The following is a 20607-nucleotide window of genomic DNA, read 5'->3' on the forward strand; positions in this document are numbered from 1 at the left end:
TGACCCCTGTGGTTTTAAGTTCAAGGTTCCCAGTGCATCACCTTCAACCTCCTGCTTGTTGTAACCACCCTACAGCCTTCAGCACATCTTCCCAAAGTTGGTGTGTCTCTTCCGACCATATGGGCCTCCCATTTGTCAGCTGATGGGTGTGATTTTCTTGTATATTCAGAAATCACTCCACTTCACAGGACCCAGTGCATCCTGTGAGTTAGCAGACTTACTAGAGTTACCACGACCACTTAGTAGAAGCTGAGTTGCAACTTTTTTTCTGTGCTTCCAAGGTGAATGTTTTGCACGTTGAGTGTGCCCCTCGGGTGTAGAGAAGAGGGGACCTGGAAGTGAATGTCTTCTTCTGGGAAAGGTCAGTCTGCAGACACCTGTTCCTGACCTGCTGTAGCTGCTTTGTGCTGTAAAAAGGGCAGTGATGTCCCCAAGTTGTCAGCCAAAGCTTCGTCCTAACAGCGGGAAAGGGAGGAGAGGACGATGAGCTCTCTGAAAGCAGGCGGCGAGCTTCCTCCTCAGCTCATGAGCAGGTGCATGGTCCGTTTCTGCCAGCCCTTGGTTCTCAGAGGAGGCTCCTTACTTGGGTAACATGCGAGGTGAGGATCTCTGAGTTACAACGTCCCCTTCAAGAATGGGGTCTCTAAGTGCTCATCCTTATTTTCTGAGGGCCACATCATGATGGCTGGACTCATGCAGACTAACATCGATGGGAAGGAAATTGGGAGGGAATTTAATACTGTGTGAGCCCCTGGGGTACTCAGGGTGTCCTTGTGTCCTCGGACAGGAGTGGCGTGTGTAGGAAACCATCTACAGTGGTGCCCTATGTTACATGGAAGGCTGAGGAAGCTCAAGATCCAGTTCAGTTCTTTGCCCTCTATTTCTAAGCTGTCATTAATCCGTCTCCATTGACACTGCTCCAGTTGCGCCTCAGCATCTCTCACTTGATGACGGTACGAGTGCCCCTAGTCCCAGCATCCCCCCATTCCCACTCCCCCACACATGTGCTCGCCCACACACACACACACACACAAATTCACACACTTGCATACACGCACACACACACTTTCCTAAGTACAGATCTAACCATGCTCTCCAAGGTTTAACGCCTGTCTTCAGCTCTGTGGGATAATCAAGTCACAACAACATAGAAAATTGGAGTTTTCTCTATATTTGATCAAGAGTTCATGAAGTTGAGAACCTAAAATAAAGATGGAAGCCCTGGAGAATGTATTAAAAAGATGCCCAGATTTAGGTTCTCAAGGAAAACAAAGCAATTAGTAAAATGAAGCATATTCTTTCAGAAAGCAGATCTCAATAGATTCATGAATTTCAGGAAGCAGAAGTTTCCATGAAAGGGGCTTTTCTACAGAATGGATCCTTTGGACTGATGGGTGCAAAATAGAGGTGCTGAAGTTCAAGTTGGCAAAGGTTTCCTGAAAGACCCTTCTCTTGGAACGTCAACTGAAGAACCCTAGCAATAAAAGAAACCATAAATCCGCACCAAATGAAGGAAAACGTCATACATTGAAAATCGGGCCCCCACTGGGCGTGGCTGCATTACTTTAACAATGTGTGAGTGTGTCCTGGAGGGGCAAGAGTGCCAACCTGCTCATAACCTTGACCATCAAGGGTTCTGTGCTTTGCATAATCCTATTTTCTTTACAAAGCAGCATCTTGTACTTTGGTAACTTGCGGGCTGTTTTCATCATTCATTGTGGTTGTACTGAATTGTCACTGAGCATATTGAATTAACCTATAAGGAGTCTGCTCCAAGGGCGAATACAAGCTTAGGTTCCTGAGAGCTTTTGGTCACAAAATTTTTGTGAGCCAGTCAATGCACGACTGCCTGTGTAAGGACGCCTTATGTGAATATGAAGGTAATTCTTTCACATTAAACTCATGGCCAACCACACTGTAACTCAGTCCCTGCAGGAAGCTTGTCACACGCACGCTGTCTCCATAAGGCTCGTTGTAGCCTTCTTGGGCTTAGGATCACTAGGCAGCACTTCAGCACTATGTTTAGGGCTGTTTCAAATAGAAATGTCTGCAACAGAAAGCACTGGAGTGGAAAGGTGGCACTAATTCGCAGCGTTTACACCTGCTCACAGTGTGAGAGCCCAAGCAGGAAGCAGGGAGCCGGTGCATCCAGGACTCAGTTTTCACTGCTCTGCAAAAGGCCTCAAAAGCTGCATGAGCAGTAATTTGACACCTACCAATAAACTTCAGTGAGGAGTCAGATCCTCAAGTACAGAATTCACGAGTAATGAGGATTAACTGTATACTCATCCTGCATACAGAAGAAACCCAATAAGCCTATTCTGCATACTGGGGAAAAAAAAAACTAGCTGTTTTATACTCTTGGGTACCTTTCATGTTGAAACTGAAAATTAGAAGGAAACACCCATGGCTCCTATAGCTGCAACTCAATAGGAAGAGGTAATAGCAAGTTGTCTTGGTCATTCCTGGTGGTCTGTTTTCACCCACTGTTGTTGGGGGTGGGTGGGTGGGTACTTTTTATGCTGACTGACTATATGCACTGAAAATATAGTCACTACAGAAAAAGTCGGTGTGTTTCGAGCCAGAGGCCCACAGTTGAAGCCACCTGCTCAGGAAGAGCCTGGTCCTGATGACACGTCTGGAGAGTTGGTACCCACGTGCCAGAAAGCAGTCCTTTGTCTGTGTTCCTTCCTCACCGGGGGGCACAGTCCCCATGGGGGTGGCTTCCATTCTGGCAGGTGGCAGAGTACAGCAGCTCTGTCTCTGTCAGAGGTGAAGGAACAGGGGAGCAGAGGCCCTCAGTGGGACGCTCCTCCCTCCTGCCTCGGTGTCCACTCCCGCTTCGCTGTCTTTGTGAAACAAGGGGAAACCCTGGAGCCAATCCCCAGTGCTGTGCACATGAGAACCATGAGATGCAATTTGAGTCCTTAATACTCTATCGTTTATTGCCAACAACATGGCACACACACATACCCTCACACCCTCTTCCCAGCAGTAGCACACACATCCACCTGTGACTCACCAGCCCAAGGGAAGGATCTGTCTGTGAACACGAGGAGGTGCTAACAGGGCAGTGATAATGAATCCAGTTGGGTGTTATATTTCTGATGTTGACGTAGCATATGCTGTGGGCCGGGGCCAGGTTGTTTCCTTTTTTAATGTTTAAGTTATGATAACTGCGTTAACATAACATTGACCATCTTAGCTATTTTCCCACGTTTATATAGTTGAAAAATTGACACATGCTAGTTGTATGTATTTGTATGGCGTGTGATGTGAGGTTTTGATGTGTGACTACAAGGTGAGACACATGTGTATGCAGAGTGTAGTGATCAGATCGGAGTAACTGTATGTCTGCCACCTCAGACATACCATTTCTTTATGTTGAGAACATTCAAAGTCCTCTTTATTAATTAGCCGACTTTGAGTATAAACCTCAGTATCCATTAAGTACATTCACATTGCTCTGCAGGCAATCTCCAGAATTTTTCGTCTTGCAAAACCAAAACTCTGTACTCATTAGACCGTTCCTAGCCTCCATGCTACTTTTTGTCTTAACGCATTTGACTACCCTAGTGCCTCACCCAAGTGGAGTCACCCCGTGTCTGTCTGCTGTGATTGGCGTGTTTCACCCAGCAGCACGTCCTCCAGGTCCGTCCGTGTATATAGCCTGTGTGAGAGCTGTTGGAGGCTGAGCACTGCGCCACTCTGCACCTGTGTGTGCTGTACTTGATTCTCTACTCATCCGCCAGTGGACACGTGGCTTGCGTCCGCCTTTTGGTTGTCATGGACACCGTCGCCACGGACACGAGCTGGGGCTGGGGCAGGCTTCGATGACCACTGACCAGCCAGTGGTTCTCAGAGGGCCCTGTGTTCTGTCCGCAGGATAGGACAGAAGACTGTGAAGAGCTGTTACGGATAGAAGAGGACATGCACTGGCCGACTGAGGGAATGTGAGTGCTGGGCCCCGTAAGTCACTCTGTAAGCACACAGGTGGCCCTGTGGGAGTAGAATTTTGATCCACTGTCCTTCGGGCATGCTGATAGTCTTACCTGCTGATTTTGCTGAGAAGTTGTAAGTTTTCCCCGTCTCACGCTTATTGTCACGGCATTGGGCAGTGCAGTGCAAGGAAATCTCTTCGCTGGCTGTCGTGATTTGCGGCTGTGGATAGATGCATGGTTTGGAGAACTGGCTAGAACTAGACTAGAAATGTTTTTACCTTCTTTCCGTTTGCCTGAAGGAGGCAACACCTAGACCCAAAGCCATGTGCAATTCTGGTCCCTTCCTTTATGGGGAGTCTTTAGGTTCAAGATCTGAGAAAAGCATTGACCTCCAATGCCTTGGCCCCACGTCTATTGATTGCCATGGCTAACGTTTATTAAATACCACATGCCAGGCCCTGTTCTAAATACTTCTCAGGTCATAATTCATTTCATCTTTCCAACAATCCTTATGAGACATAAGATTTCTTGTTGTTCGCCCATTTCATAGTTGACACAACTGAGGCAGGGGAGGTTGATCATCTTGCCCCTAGCATTTGAACCCAAGAAATCTGGCTCCAGACAGATACCTCTTCTGCTCTATTGTCTATAAAGATGTAACTGACAAGCTTTCGAGAAAGAGGGTAACGAGTGACATCAGATGATGAGCCCTTTCAGGGGAATTGAGTTTGGGCCATGTCTCTCTCTCTCTCTCTCTCTCTCTCTCTCTCTTTTTTTTTTTTTTTACAGGCAGAGTGGACAGTGAGAGAGAGAGAGACAGAGAGAAAGGTCTTTCTTTGCTGTTAGTTCACCCTCCAATGGCCGCTGCAGCTGGCATGCTGTGGCCGGCGCACCACGCTGAACCGATGGCAGGAGCCAGATGCTTCTCCTGTCTCTCATGGGGTGCGGGGCCCAAGCACTTGGGCCATCCTCCACTGCACTCCCAGGCCACAGCAGAGAGCTGGCCTGGAAGAGGGGCAACCGGGACAGAATCTGGCACCCTGACTGGGACTAGAACCCGGTGTGCCAGCGCCGCTAGGTAGAGGATTAGCCTATTGAGCTGTGGTGCCGGCTGCTATGTCTCTTGGGATCCAGGTCCCAGGATTTTGTTTTCTATCACTTGAAATGTAGGTCTGAGATTTCCATCACACGTTGTGGGGTTTTTCCCTTTGGTGAGGATTTACCACATTGTTTAAATGTTTCTCTGCTTACAGAAAGTCATTGGCTTTTGTTCTGTAGTGGAAGGGGTTTACCACGATGAGATTTCTCTGTCTTCAAAAACACTGGGGGTTCCTCTCTGATCTCTATACTACCATGTAATTATTGGATATACTCATATTTCTGCGAAGGCAAGGAGGCCTACCTCGATTATAGAACCATGTGGAAAGAGAGTTTTATATATAAACAACTAAGTAAAACTTTGGAACTTTTTTCTTAAAGATTTTATTTAAGAGACAGAGAGAAAGGTCTTGCATCTACTGGTTGGTTCACTCCCCAAATGACCACAGCAGCCAGAGCTGGGCTGATCCAAAGCCAGGAACCAGAAGCTTCTTCTGGGTCTCCCATGTGGGTACAGGAGCCGAAGCACTTGGGCCATCTTCTACTGCTTTCCCAGGCCATTAGCAGAGAGCCGAACTGGAAGTGGAGCAGTTGGGACTTGAACCCGCGCCCACATGGGATGCCAGTGCAGCAGGTGGAGGCTTAGGCTACCATGCCACAGTGCCAGCCCCAAACTTTGGAACTTTCATTCTCAATGTAGTGTTGTTCTCAACCCTGCCTGTAAAACAGGTCATCTGCAAATAAGATGTTCAGTTGCCGGTGACACTCATTTGAGAGTATCAGGGCTAGCATGTTTTTTGTTTGTCTTTAAATTATATTTATTTATTTATTTTTGAGTCCACAGATGATATTACTGCATAGAGAACCCAAGCCAGGAGCCACTGTCCCACAGTGAGGGCTTTGTACTATAGGGAGGTAATAAGACCCAGCTCTGCTGGTTGAACTGAAGTTGGAAGTTCTGAAATTAGTGCAGGCTCTCCCAGTGGAGCCCCCGAGGAAGTCTCCCGGCAATCAGGGAAGCACGCTGGAGGGCTGCCCACCTCGTGCAGCGCCTGGTGGAGCATGGGAGCTGGGGCCCGTGGGCACTGAGGTCTCGCACGAGCTGCTTCACTGCAAAGCTAGGCTTCCCCCGACACAGGGGGCTTCCCACTGTACACTGTCGCCCCACCCTGCAGCACACTGACCCGTCTTCATTGGAATGTTGGATTTGTCAAGATCATTTTTGAGAATGAGATGGATTTTTATGTTTGCTCTTAAGAACCTGGATGCTGTTCGTGTTTCGGTGACCGTTTTCCTTCTCATGCTTGGTTTCACATTACAGAGTAAGTTCATCCAAAGATCAAGACATGGATATAGCGATGATTGAGCAGCTGAGAGAAGCAGTAGATTTGCTGCAAGATCCCAATGGGTACGTGTGTCTTTCCCTGGCCCGGGTTTTATGTGTAAATAACGCATACTGATTTATTGAATACATTACTTCAATTTCTGGTATACTTTTACATGTAATTTGGGCTCATTTTAATTGCCTGTTTTTCCAGATCCAAAAGTAAAAGAATGAAACTTCTAGAGGGATTGAATTTCCTCATAAAATTCATATTAGAAAACAGAAATATGATAGAGGGGCATATTTTATCTTGGTTAAGGTTTAAACTCCTAATTGATAGAAATATAAGGAAATTTCTCCTTAAAAAAAGAAAGAACTGATATATCAAATACTACAAATACTACTATACCTATTTCTAATGGTACTAAATATATGTTAACTAAATAAGTGCTTCTTAGGAATTGAAACATGGAGTGTTTTTATTTATTTGAATTGGCTATATATATATATGTATACTTTTTTATTTCTTAGCTATGGATAATGGAATTTCAGTGGACAACATATTTTTCAGGAAGACAATATCAAATAACAGGCTATTACATGATTGTTAGAGAAGTAGATCCCAACCTTATCCTGATAAACTTTCCAGGAGTCCTGGGGACATAAATATGAAGATGATATAGTCTTATCACATGATGAGCATGGGAAAAATCATACCACAGTGATCCTAGCTGGGTTCTGAGACCTTACACAAGGGTGGTTAGCAAGTCCCACTGGTATCCTTTGGTCCTGAAGGAGTACTGCAAGTCAGGCTGAGTGTAGAAAATCTGTAGCAACTGATTGGAACGCATCTCAGTTCTGTAGACATTAATTGAGCGGAGCACAATTAGTGGGACATCTACAGTGTGCACCTTGGGGGATATAAAGATGAAGAAACACAGTTCTTGTCTTCTAAGAACTGAATCTAGAGTAGTAGAGATTGCCTTGCGCAGTTGTTGATAAGTGGAATTGGTTGAAGTGATGGTGAAAAGTGGTAAACTGGAGCAGGCTTTCATAGATAGGGTATTTAATCCGGACCTTTCGTGACTGGCAAGGTCAAGGAGAAAGCAAATTCTGGATTGAATGAAAAGCTTAGGTAAAGAAGTGGGGGTAGCAGAGAGACTCTCAGGGAGAACAGGGCTTCTCCTGGTGGCACGCTTCAGTGTAAGCTCTGGGACCCGCCAGGCCGTAGCAGCTGGGCTCAGCGGTGGGTGGTGCTTCGGAGGGGCAGCTCCCCAAGAAACCAGGAGGAGCGATGTAGGAGACGGCTCCCGGTGCTGCGGTGAGGAGCCGAAACTGTATTTTGTATGAGAAGGGAGGCAATGGTGGTTTGTAAACACGATTATTCATGTTGTTAATTTCCCCTAGGGTTTGGCTCAGGGCCTGGCTTAATAGGCACCTAATCAAGGCTTGTTCCAAGAGCTGAATTCCACATCCTAAACCAGTGCAGTTAGTGGAGGGTGGGAAACAGGAAGAGAGAGAGAGAGATTAAGTATGATGAATCAGGAAGTACATGGCTGCTTTTTGAGTTTGCATAGGTAAGAAACTGGTCCCCAGCCCAAACCCAACATCAGGTCGCTCGAGTGGGTTGTGTAACTTCTCCACATTATCTTTCCTAATCTTTAGAGTGGAGTTACAAGTGCCCATCTTTTAGGCTTGTGAGGGTTGCATTCAGTGCTATGGGGGAGGAAATTGATAAAAACCATTCTACAAGTCACCTCAGTAGTATGCAAGTGTAATCAAAATCCGAAACAATCTTTCAAATGAATGTTAAGAATATAAATCTACGAGCTGGCGCTGTGGCATAGTAGGCTAAGCCTCTGCCTGCAGTGCTGGCATCCCATATGGGTGCCAGTTTATGTCCCGGCTGCTCCTCTTCCTATCCAGCTCTCTGCGTATGGCCGGCTATAGCAGTAGAGATGGCCCAAGTGCTTGGGCCCTAGCACCCACACAGGAGACTCAGAAGAAGCTCCTGGCTCCTGGCTTCAGACTGGCTCAGCTCCAGCTGTTCTGGCCGTTCGGGGAGTGAACCAACAGTTGGAAGATCTTTCTTTCTGTGTCTCCCTTTCTCTATCTGTAACTCTGTCTCTGAAATAAATAAAATATTTTTTAAAAAGAAAGAAAAAACTCATTTAAAAAAAAGAATATAAATCTTTCAAATGGATTCTAACGTTCTAGCCTAAGAAACGAAAAGACGTGAACAAAGATCGTGGGGTGAGGATGAGGGACGAATACTTTTAACAGCAAATATTTAGAAAAAAAAGAAATAAAAACAATTTGGGTTTATTTAAATATAAGGTGGAATATGACGCAACTCAAAATGTTTTTAAGATTTTTAGTGATATGATTCTCATATAATGTCGACTTTTTGAAAATATATAAAATGTATAGTTTCATCCCAATTATAAAGATATATCTATACATATATAAGGATATGTATATAAAGGTCCCAGTTCTATAAGAAACTTACAAATATTAAAACTAGAAGGAAATATATTAAGATCGATTTTTGGCTGGCGCCGCTGCTCACTAGGCTAATCCTCTGCCTGCGGCGCCGGCACACCAGGTTCTAGTCCTGGTTGGGGCGCCGGATTCTGTCCTGGTTGCCCCTCTTCCAGTCCAGCTCTCTGCTGTGGCCCGGGAGTGCAGGGGAGGATGGCCCAAGTGCTTGGGCCCTGCACCCCATGGGAGACCAGGAGGAAGCACCTGGCTCCTGGCTTCGGATTGGCGTGGTGTGCCAGCCACAGCGGCCATTGGAGGGTGAACCAACGGTAAAGGAAGACCTTTCTCTTTCTCTGTCTCTCTCTCACTGTCCACTCTGCCTGTCAAAAATTTTTTAAAAAGATCTATTTTTGTGTTTCTTTTATATTTTTTAACAGACATACAAAATTGTACATATTTGGGGGATACCACGTGATGTTGTATTACATCTATATGTTCTATAATAACGGTCAATCAGGGTAAACATATTTACCTCGTCAAACATTGGTCTTTTCTACATGTGAAAACATTGAAAACCCTTTTTTTTTTTTTTTTTACTTTTTTAAAAGATTTCATTTACTTATTTGAGAGGTAGAGTTACAGACAATGAGAAGAGACAGAAAGGTCTTCCATCTGCTGGTTCACTCCAAAGCCAGTAGCCAGGAGCTTCTTCCGGGTCTCCCAGGTGGGTGCAGGGGCCCAAGGACTTGGGCCATCTTCTACTGCTTTCCCAGGCCATAGCAGGGAGCTGGATCAGAAGAGGAGCAGCCAGGACTAGAACTGGCACCCATATTGGATGCCGACACCACAGGCGGAGGATTAACGTACTACGCCATGGCGCTGGCCCCTGAAAATCCTTTCTTTTAGCTTTTTTTTGAGAAAAATATACAATGCCTTATAATTGTTAACAGTTGCCTTACTGTGCAATATTTCTAAATTATTGCTTTTCTTTGTGTTTTAAAAATTTATATATATACTTATGTTTATATTTATATTTATTGGAACAACAGAGAGACAGAACTCTCATCTGCCATTTCACTCCATAAACACGTGCAGTAGCCAGGAGTGGGCCAAGCCAAAGCCAGGAGCCTGGAATTCAGTCTGAGTCTACCAGAGAGGCAGCTGGGCCCCAAGTACTTGAGCCAACACCTTCTGTTTCCTCAGATGTACATTAGCAGGAAGTTGAGATTGGAAGCAGAGTCAGGACTCTGATATGAAGTGCAAGCAGCTGGGTGGTGTCTGAACTGCCACACCAAACCCCTACCCCCTTCTGTCTTCTAAACTTGACATCGCTTTTCTAGGAAACTCTCTGTACAAAGCCTAGATTGATGAGGACAACATGTCAGGTGGAGTAGCAGTGGCATGGGATCCTGGGCCTGGGACCCGATGGTCAGATACAAGGGGTGCAAGAACTGCCTGCCTCTTGGCCTCCGTGTTGCCCTCCTCCATCCTGCAGTGGGTTGACCTCAGGGTCTCTACATTCTTCCAGCTCAGAAATGTGCAAGGCAATGACTTGCTAAGGGTGTTAAGCAAGTCAGGATGGTTAGTGGGTGCTGCATTGTGGGAGAGAACATTCTGGAATAACTTTTTATTTAATTTTCATCTTTATGGAGTGCTTCTTTTAAATTATATCATTTCATAAACCGTTATGTGAATTTTACTTCCCCCTAAAATAATTCAGCACTTTGGCCACATTAGATCTTTCTTGTTTATCCTGAAATAATTATTGCAATGCGAAAAATCTAATTTTATAAGAATACTTCAGTGAGTCAGTTTAATAATGATAAAGAAAGAGCTCTGTTTTTGCTTCTGATAAAGAGAGGGCACTTCAAGAAGTCATTTATTTCTAGTTGCCTGGGACTAATTATTAGTAGTAAAAGGTTTATATACACATTGAGTTTTTCCTTTATCTCATATTGCACAGATCTGTTTGTTTTTTTCTTTAGTTAAGCCATTGATTGTAGGATTAAATTTTCGAGGTTTAACTTGAATACATAAGAAAATGTAGTTGGTTGTTGCTTTCCTGTTTTGCCTGTGTCTTTGCTTCTTTCAAGGTCTCAATGTTGGTTTGCTGACATTTTCATAAGTTTGTATAATATGAACTCATGCCTTCAAGATGATTTTGCAACTTTTATGTAATTCCTGGATTTATAGATGTCTTACAAATCTTAGCTATCAAAATTGCAGAAATTCAGAAGCTGTGTGTAAGACATTCCAAAGGCAAAAGTGAATATCAAATTGCTTATGAATTCTTATTTTTTAAGAGGGGGTGTTAATGTCTTACAGAGAGATCCCTCTGTTAAAACAAAATGCTATGGATAATTTACTGTGATGTATCCTTAACATCTTTACTTATTTTTTTATAAATTAGCGAGCTTCTAAAATAAAATGCTACGTATAAAAATTGTGTTTTATCAGAATTACTGTTATTTTTTTTTTTTTTTTTTGACAGGCAGAGTGGACAGTGAGAGAGAGAGACAGAGAGAAAGGTCTTCCTTTGCCGTTGGTTCACCCTCCAATGGCCGCCGTGGCCGGCGCGCTGCGGCCGGCGCACCGCGCCGATCCGATGGCAGGAGCCAGGAGCCAGGTGCTTTTCCTGGTCTCCCATGGGGTGCAGGGCCCAAGCACCTGGGCCATCCTCCACTGCACTCCCGGGCCACAGCAGAGGGCTGGCCTGGAAGAGGGGCAACCAGGACAGAATCCGGCGCCCCGACTGGGACTAGAACCTGGTGTGCCGGCGCCGCAAGGCGGAGGATTAGCCTAGTGAGCCGCGGCGCCAGCCAAGAATTACTGTTATTTTGCAAAGAAGGTGTATTTCAGTATCAATAGCAAATGAAAAAATTGTATTTTGGCACAAAATACCATGCAGTTTGAAACTGCTATCAGAAACATTGCGTCACTTAATCTGAAAGATGAATGGAACTTTTTAAATATATCAACTTGACCAGTGTGGTCCCAACGTGTAGTTGTAATCTCCTTGCCGTGTAATCATCCTGCTGACCTGCTTCCCCCCTGCTCTTTAGATTAAGCACAGATATGATGGACAGCGGTGTTTTAAACCTGTACCCCGTGGGATCAGCAGAAGCCTTAGAATTACAAGATCCTGCGCTAAAGTACGTTTGCCTTTTCAAGAGCTAAGTGTCTTTGCTCCTTCTACGTTGAAGTCTTTGGGCACTGAATTTCATTTTATATGTTTTTCTCCCTCCCTGTTTCTACAGTGGTCAAATACAGCTGGAGACATCCCCGTTGTGTGAGGTAAGGCTGCTGTTGAAAGAACCAGCGTTCTGTGCTGTGTTCTGCTGCTGCCGGCTGTTCACCACACTCTGAAATGTTGTATGGCATTGGGGGTGGATGTTTTCCTGAGTGAGGCCAATATTCGTGTTTATTCCAGACAGTTTTTCCATTTTTGTGCTTTTACCCTCATTAGTTCCAATTCTTCCAATAAAAATGAGAGTTTGCCATTTCTATCAGGTTCTCTGAATTTTTTACCTTAGATAGTCTGGCTGAGCCAGGCCACAGCAGTTAAGACACATGGGAGCCTGCTCTGTATGTTCAGAAACTGGAGTAGGGACGTTCCTCGTAGATTGTAGAGCCACAGTAGAAGTCTCTGAACTGGCCAGATGAACATAAGCTAGAAGAGACCTGGAAGATGAGAACAAACGATTTGGAGAGAATATTGTGAAGAGAAACAGGGGACAGGGGACAGGTGGGCTGGTGGAGTGACATGGGCTGAAATTCTGTAGGCTGTGGAGAAAACAATTTGGACATAAAACTGCAGATGATATTGCAAGGACCCAAAGAAAGATGAAGTTGCCCCAATCATAGAGAAAGATTTGAGCTGATCATCCGGAAGTGTAATGGAGTTTACAGCTGTTTCATCCTTTCTTAGTGAATGGGCTTAGAATGGCTCATTTTGGGTGCCAAGGTTGGCCATAAACCAGTTTATACCACCTGAGGTGTCTGCCCACATCCTGTAGCTGAGTGTCTCTTTAAAAAAAAAAAAAATAGAGGAGAGAGTATGGTTTCACTGTTAAGTGCAGTGACACGGAATTATGTTAGGTCTCATGTTGAAAGACTTGCTAACTGTGGACAAATTAATTATCCTCTCTAAATGTAACATTCATTGTTAATTAGGATCAATAATAATAACAAAAGGTCTTACACACAAGGCTAGGTGTTAGGTGTTGCTCTCCTGCTCTGTTGCTGTCGCTGGTGTAGTCTTTAGAATGAGTCATGGTGCTGCTATCTCCCTGGTTGGAGCATCACTGAATTACCCAGTAGCGGAACTTCAGGAAGTCTTTTATTTGCAGGCTGCCCTACCGTGAACCCATTTCTTGGAGCTGTCCAAATGAGATTGATTTTAGGTTTTGTGCAGACTTACTTTTTTATATAAAGCTTCTTATGTGGAAATAATTTTGAGCTTATGAAAAAGATTGCAAAAAATTTATTATCTATAAAAAGTTTCAAAAACTCACAATCTTGTACCCAAATTTCCCAGTTGTTGACATTCTACCAGTTTGCTGCTGTGTGATTTGTCCCCCACCTCCACCCCTCTCTCAGTTTCTCTCTCTCCTCACATATGTATGTGTAGATCTTTTTCTGAAATACTTTAGATTAGGTTTCATACATCATAGTCCTTTACCCCAAAATATTTCAGTGTGTTTTATTTTATTTTATTTGAAAAACAGAGATGGAGAGAGGTCTTCCATCTGCCGGTTCCTTCTCCAAATGTCCACAACAGCCAGGGCTGGGCTAGACTGAAGCCAAGAGCCTGGAACTACATCCAGGTCTCCCACATGCATGGCAGGAACCCAAGTGCTTGAGCCATCAGCTGCTGACCCCCAGGGTCTGCATTTACAGGAAGCTGGATCAGCAGCAGAGTAGATGGGAGTCCAATCAGGCTCTCAGATATGGGATGAGGGCTTCCCAGGCAATAACTGAGCTGCAGCAGCCGAAGTACCCAAAGTTCCCCTTCTCTGGGTGTGTTCTAAGAGCAGGAATTGCATCCTACATAACCTCATTTCAGTTTTCAGCTTCATAAATTACAGTGACAGCATGTTTTCAGTGACCCTCCATCCATACTCCTTGTTTGTCAGTTGCTCAAATGATAGATACTGTTCAAAGCATTTTCTCCTCTAGCGTAGGATCCAGTCTAGTGGCAGGTGTTGTATTCATTTGTCAGGAATCCACAGCCTCCTTTAACCTGGAAGGAACATTTCCCCACCTTCTTTGATTTTTCTGATGTTTTGAAATTTTGAAGAACAGAGGCTTCCTCTTTTTTTTTTAATAGAATATGACCCATTTTGTGCTTGTCTGATGTTTCCTTGTGATTAGGTTGAAGTTCTGCAACCTTATTTGGATATTGAATAGTTGATATTGTGTCCTTGGGGTATCACATTTGGGGCTACTCTATGTCCATCTGTCCCTTATTGGTGATGTTAATTTGGCATGTATTTCTGATTTTTTTTATACTAGGTCTTTCTATATGCCAAACTTATATACAAGGGTATGTACTTCAGAAAGTTTGTGGAAAAGTGGAATTAAAAAATAAGTTTAGGAGAGGGCATTTTGGTGCAGTGTTGCCAGTTAGGATGCCAGTATCCCATATTGGGGTATACCTGGGTTTGAGTCCTGGCTTCACTCTCAATTCCTGCAAATGAACACCCTTGGAGGCAGCAGGCGGGGCCCTACCACCCACATGGAAGACCCAGATTGAGTTCCAGGCTCCTGAACTTGACCTGGTTTAGCCACAGCTGTTGCAGGCATTTGGGAAGTGAATCAGAAAATGGAAAGTCAGTCTCTCTCTCTCTCTCTCTCTCTCTCTCTCTCTCTCTTTCTCTTTCTCTCCCCTAACTAAATAAATAAAATTTTGAATAAAAAACATACAGTGCAAAAAGCTCTTTGAAATACATAGTTTTTTCATAATCCACATGTTCTTTGAACTTTTTAAAGACCCCTCATCTGCATGGGTTTCAAAAGTTTTCACCAAAAGAAACATCTTTCAAGTCTGTTTTCCATGAACTTTTTAATGTACTGTCAGAGGTTCTCATTATTTCATTCCTTCAGCAAATATTCACTGAATGTCAGCCACATGTCAAGCACCACTCTGGACACTGTAGAAGTAACAGTGAACAAAGCAAAGTCGTCTTTACTCTTATGAGTTTATGCCCCCGATGAAGTTCTAGCCAAAGTAGGAGCTCTTGTGTCCAATTTACTGATGGAGAACATGAAGCTCAAGAAGCCCAGGTGCTGGCTGGGCCGCTTCTGTGGTCAGTGGGTAGGCTCTGCTTTCACTGTGACATACTGCCTTCCCATGCTGGAGACCAGTGGTACACATGGTCATGCCATACATACCTTAGTGGGGCCTGATGGCATCATACCTCTTCTTAAGAGCAGGCATTGGCCTACGGGGAGAGGCCATAGTACTTACGTGTGCATGAAAACACAGGAATGGGGATGGGGTATGGAGGGAACAGGTGATGAGTTCGTAGCCAGTCTACAGGAGCCCAGTTCCCAGTTTGTCTAGGTCTGGTTTTCATCTCGTTTTCTACTCTAATAACAATGCATTGAATGTCTTTTGTTGGCGTTGTGACTTAACTTGCCAATTCAAAGAGTTACTAAGAATTGCAGCTGATAGTAAACATTTCGGTGGTGCTGAAAAAGAAATGTTTAACATGTCACATTTCCCTCCTGTCAGTGCAAGACAGTTTTAATGTGTAGCCTGCTCTCATTCCCATCAGTGAAAGTATACTGTATCTACATTTTTTAAAGTGGATTTTTTTATGCAACTTTTTGATCCTCTCTATTTGATTTCCCATTATTTGTCTTTCTCAGTCAGATGACACAGACCCTGAAAGTGGGACCTAACCCAGTACCAGTACAGCATGAGTAGTTAGTGAGGGTCTGTGGCACAGAAGGGAAAAGAAAGGGAAGGGAACAGGAAACAGACTGGAAGGAACAGGTTTGTTGAGCAGAATTTCAGCGTCCCCGCTCACATGATGTGCTGGCCTCTGCATCTTCGTTGGTAGCTGAACTCCTGATGCAAGTCAATATATGTATGCTCCGAAATGCATTTCATTGTGCGTGTGTAGATTGCAACTTCTCTGACGCTTTGCTCTGTGCTCATAAAACTGCATGGACTTTGCTGAAGTTCAGCTGTGCTTGCATCATTCTGTTATTGGAGAAGCCTCGTGGCATGCTAATGTAAGATTTGATTTCCAGGGAATGTGTCAATCACTCAGTCGGTTCCGTGTCCCTAGCTTGCTTTTAATGAGGAGTGTGTTGCGTCCATCAACCAGCCAGCCATTAACCCGGTCGACAGTGAACTGCAGAAGCCCAGGGCTGCATGCCATGAGGGCCTCTGAGCCAGTTACTGCACACTTTTCTCCACAGTGCGTTTTCTGCTGGAATCAGGCAGATTGCATACTGTTCTGTACACACAAGATGTACGAGGACAGCCTACCTAGGGTACAGGAGTCAGTAGAAAAAATTAGAGGAAGGGGTCACACCTGAAGTTATTTGTTAGCAGTTCTAAGTCATTTTTTAAAGGGACATTAATGATATTTCATTCTAAAAATACATTTTTCCCTTGGATTTGTTTCAAGGACAGGGATATTTTCAGTAACACTCCTCAATGACAAATAAACATTGGCATCTTAAAGTTATATTTGTGTGGTAGGATATATGAAGAAGCTTATATTGGCTATCACCAAATTGTTAAAAGAAGATTATTTATTTGAAAGGTAGAGTTACAGAGAGAGAAGAGAGATGGAGCGAGAGATCTTCCATCCACTGGTTCACTCCCCAAACAGCGGCAACAACCGGGGTGAGCCAGGCCGAAGCTGGGAGCCAGGAGCTTCTTCCAGGTCTCCCATATGGGTGCAAGGGCTCAAGGACCATCTTCCGCTGCTTTCCCAGACACATTGGTATGGAGCTGGATCGGAAGTGGAGCAGCTGGGACTTGGACAGACACCCATATGGGATGCTGGTGCTGCAGGCCACAGCTTTAACCCACTGCTCCACAGCGCCAGCCCCATCACCAAAGTTTTTGTTAAGCTGGATCAGTGGGGCTCTTGGTTGCCATGTACAAAAGGCTAAGCTAGACTGTGCCCCTTGTGGGCCCCTTGTCTTTGTGTCTCTCTCATGCTGAATTACCAGGGCTCTTCCCTCAGTCACAGATCCTTACCATGTCCAGAGAGTAGCTGGCCACCCTCGTGGGCTCCTGTGCCCCATAAATAATAATGACTTTCAAATCTGTTGGCTTAGGCTCCAAGCCCCTCCCCGATCTCCCAGTGTGCAGATCTCGTTCCCAAGCCCCGAGCTTGTCCTTCTCTGGTGGCTGAACCGAAGCTGTCAGGGCCTCCTGAACTGCCCTGGCACCCTCGGGGGCAGTCAGCGACCCCCAACACCCACCCGGCCACTCCTGCTGGAGACCTGGCTGTCATCTGGACAGTTACAGACAGTGTGCGCTCTAGCGTGGAACTTTCCCTACACTCTTCTCTCAACCTTTGGTTGCCACATGAGTAAACTGATGTTTACCTGACTGCATTGAAGGGCCAAGTATGTGTATCGATTAAAAGTTCCCAGTGTGATTCTGTGTATATCAGAATTACTACCTTGGATTGTTTATGAAACCCAGAGTTTGGTAAGCTACCGAGGCAAGGTGATAATCACAAATACCTGGGAATGTGCACCTGGTGCTTTGGATTTTTCTGCAAATAGAGCTGCTGATTCTGGAAGATGGAAGTATGACCTACTTAGCTGTTTAGCACACTAACTAATTAATTCTGTGTATAGTCATTGTGTGTCTATAAGTCAGGGATGTGACAGAGGTAAGAAAGATGGCCTTCTTGGCTCATCAGTTTCACAGTCTAATATAACATATAATGCATTTTATTCTTCTTTCAGGTGCAGAGTGATCCCACATTGCAGAGTAATGGGAGCCAGTATTCTGCTAATGAGGTAAATTTCCTGAAGATTAATAGAAGTGAAGGAATTTCATGAAGGCCGAATGAGACTGTCTTCTGCAGAAATAGATCATCTCAGCCTGTTATAATTAATAAATTAATTGAAGAGTCTCTGGGGAGATCCATCTCACTCTGCGTAGCTGCCATAGCCTTCTTTGGCCCTAATCATAATTCAAGATTAGTTTTGTGAGAGGTGTTTTCAAAAACAAGCGAGGGGACATCTTTACAGAAAGCAGAATGAAAACTGCTTAAGCAGGCAACGTTTCGAATGTCCTGTTTGGGGGCATGGTTCCATGTGTGGGTTCTCTGGATGGTGAGAGACCCGGATGTGGTTTTCTGTTTCTCATCCAGCTGCATTACACCCGTCTTCACGGGAGGCATGCAGCTACGCCGGGGGAGAGGTGGCTTCCCAGTTGCATGCCATTGTGAAGCATTTTTATAATAAACCAAAAAAATAAATACATAATGCTAATCGAGCCAGTCACCTAAAGACAACATTGTGCTGCCTATGCCCTGGAAACATTTGCAGAGAGATTTTTTTTTTTAAAGGCAGGACTTCATTGCACACCAGCGTGTGCAAAGCAGGAGCGGTTTTATTGTAATCCTTGAACATGCAGAAGCACCCACAGTTCTGCTTCGGTTTTTCAATAACGCTTTTCCCTTTCGATGCCACAGATGAGAGAGAACTCTCCTGCAGTCTCTCCTACCACAAACAGCGGAGTTCCATTCGGCCTGAAGCCTCGATCAGGTAAATGCAAACCTCCACCCCTTCTTACACTAAATAAGTCCGTGGTTTCTACTTAGCCTTGTCAGTGTATTCATGATTAGTGTGGACATCCTTGTCAGTTCTGGCCTGTTGGGGTCCTGGCATCAGAACCTGGCGACAGCTTTGGGAGGTCAGAATTGGCAGCTTCGTTTCCAGGGAGTCAGGTGTGCAGTCCCCATCGTCAGCCATGGGCATCTTTCTTTTTGAATCAGAGCAAAGGAGAAAATAAAGAGGGTGGGCGCGTGCATGTGGGGAAGAAAGAATGGACTGGGATTTTTTACCCAAGGAAGATAATGTAGCTGCCCCTTTTCCCACCCGGTGGGCCCTGGCCCTCTGCTGAGTTAAGGGGTAGCCTCTGGGCGAGGGACCCCATCCTAAGACATCTCTCACTCGCTCTCTGAGCCTGGTGTGTTGTCCTCTGTATTTGCTCTGTCGACAGCGATCATTTCAAGGCTTGCAGGAGTGGTCAGCAATCATTTTTTTAAGTCTTCTGGAAAAACATTCTGTTTACATTATCTACCTTAATTTGTGACTTACGTGTATTCACAAAAATAGAGCAATCTGCATGATAACTTCTGATTTTAAAAAGGAAGGCTCTCTGTAGAAAACCTGGTTCTTTTGATTTTCACACTTATAAGGTTCTGGTGCTGTCTGCCTTCTTGTATGACGTTCTTGGAATTTTTGATTCTTTGCTGTCTAGCACACATGCACTCCTAATGCTTCTAAGCCAGCGCTAACAAAGGATTCGGACGCTTTTGAGTGAAAACTTATAAAGAACTCAGATGTTGTTGAGTTTGACAGTAGAGCGTGTTGACAGCAGAAGTTAGGCATGTGTAGATCTTGAAAAAAAGGCACCCCCCCCCCCCCCGGAAGAAAGAAACAAAGATGATTCTTTAATAGAGGAAGTGTTTTTCCTTCTCAAGTTGATTAATGAGTAGCATGTGGCCAGGTGTGGTGGTTTCCTGGAAGTTGGAACAAGGCTCCTAAGGAAAAAGCTGTTTGAGAAAATGCTTGAGTGTGAAGAGAATTAGTATGTATTTTGTGGAGAAGCAAATTGGACGTGAAATAAGACTGCAGTGGCTGATGTTTGGAGCCAAGCATATGTGGCCCGAGCTGGCAGGGTGGGCCTTGGCTGCACCACTTCTGTGACCTCAGCTGTGTCTGGGTACACACCTCCTACATGCTTTCCATGAGGGCCGCTGGACCTCATTCTGGGCGACAGACTTTCTCCTAAACTTTCTAGACAGTTTCACACAACCTAGAAATATTTCACAATGGAGCAAATCGCACGTCGAGTGGATCTCCGAAGAACAATATTCTTTTGAATGTGTGACTTTGCAATTTAGTTGTAAAATTTCTTCAGTGACTTTTTTGCTGCTTTTATGGAGTCCAGAGTCAACTTACCAAAGTTAGAGTGTGCACTGTACTGGCACTGTGAAACCATTTAGATTCTTTGAGGTGGTGAGAACTAAGCAGAGTATTTATTTTAAACCACAGAAAACAAAGGTCATTTCCTCCCCAGGCACCCACCCTTGCAACAGTGCTGACTTAACCAAGGTGGAAATTGTTCTGGTTGTTGAAAGCTCTGTGGAGTTTGGTTGCTCTAAATAATGCTGATTTATCTCAAGGAACAGCAAGTGACAATATTATAACTCTGTAAAACTAGCATTATGTATTGGGAATTTTTTTTTTCATTTTAATAAGCAACTTTTAAATATGAGAATGTTATTTTTCACATTTTTCTGGAGACTAATACACGTAGTCATATTAATTAGAGATCATATGCTTCAAACAGCGTCACCATTTTTGATTGAGTAGCTTTGGAATGCTTAAAGCCAAGTAATTTTTTATTTTAACATTAAGTATAGGGATTTATGTGAATGCTGTGTTATAAATAAAAGCAGGCTGCTCAAATTAGCAAGTTGAAATAGCCACATAGATTTTTAAAGTAGATTAACAGCTTTCTAAAAATGAAACGTTTTTTCTCATCTG

The 20607-nt window shown here is 44.3% G+C and overlaps 1 protein-coding gene across 9 annotated transcripts in view; it reads left to right on the forward strand.

The window, feature by feature from the left end:
* Positions 1-20607, forward strand: part of LRCH1 (leucine rich repeats and calponin homology domain containing 1) — a 212435-nt gene that overhangs the window by 151046 nt on the left and 40782 nt on the right. For all 9 annotated transcript variants that reach the window (XR_016213262.1, XM_070048799.2, XM_070048800.2 and 6 more), the window contains 6 exons: positions 3886-3953; positions 6361-6447; positions 11907-11996; positions 12102-12138; positions 17791-17844; positions 18525-18597. Coding sequence is in view for 8 of the 9 variants with exons in the window: in XM_070048799.2 (XP_069904900.1) it covers positions 3886-3953; positions 6361-6447; positions 11907-11996; positions 12102-12138; positions 17791-17844; positions 18525-18597 (409 nt within the window). In the remaining variant the exon portion in view is untranslated. The remainder of the gene's footprint in view (positions 1-3885; positions 3954-6360; positions 6448-11906; positions 11997-12101; positions 12139-17790; positions 17845-18524; positions 18598-20607) is intronic.

The sequence above is a fragment of the Oryctolagus cuniculus genome, chromosome 9 (assembly GCF_051225735.1).
Source record: "Oryctolagus cuniculus isolate XC-2025 breed Fujian yellow rabbit chromosome 9, ASM5122573v1, whole genome shotgun sequence".
NCBI lineage: Eukaryota > Metazoa > Chordata > Mammalia > Lagomorpha > Leporidae > Oryctolagus > Oryctolagus cuniculus.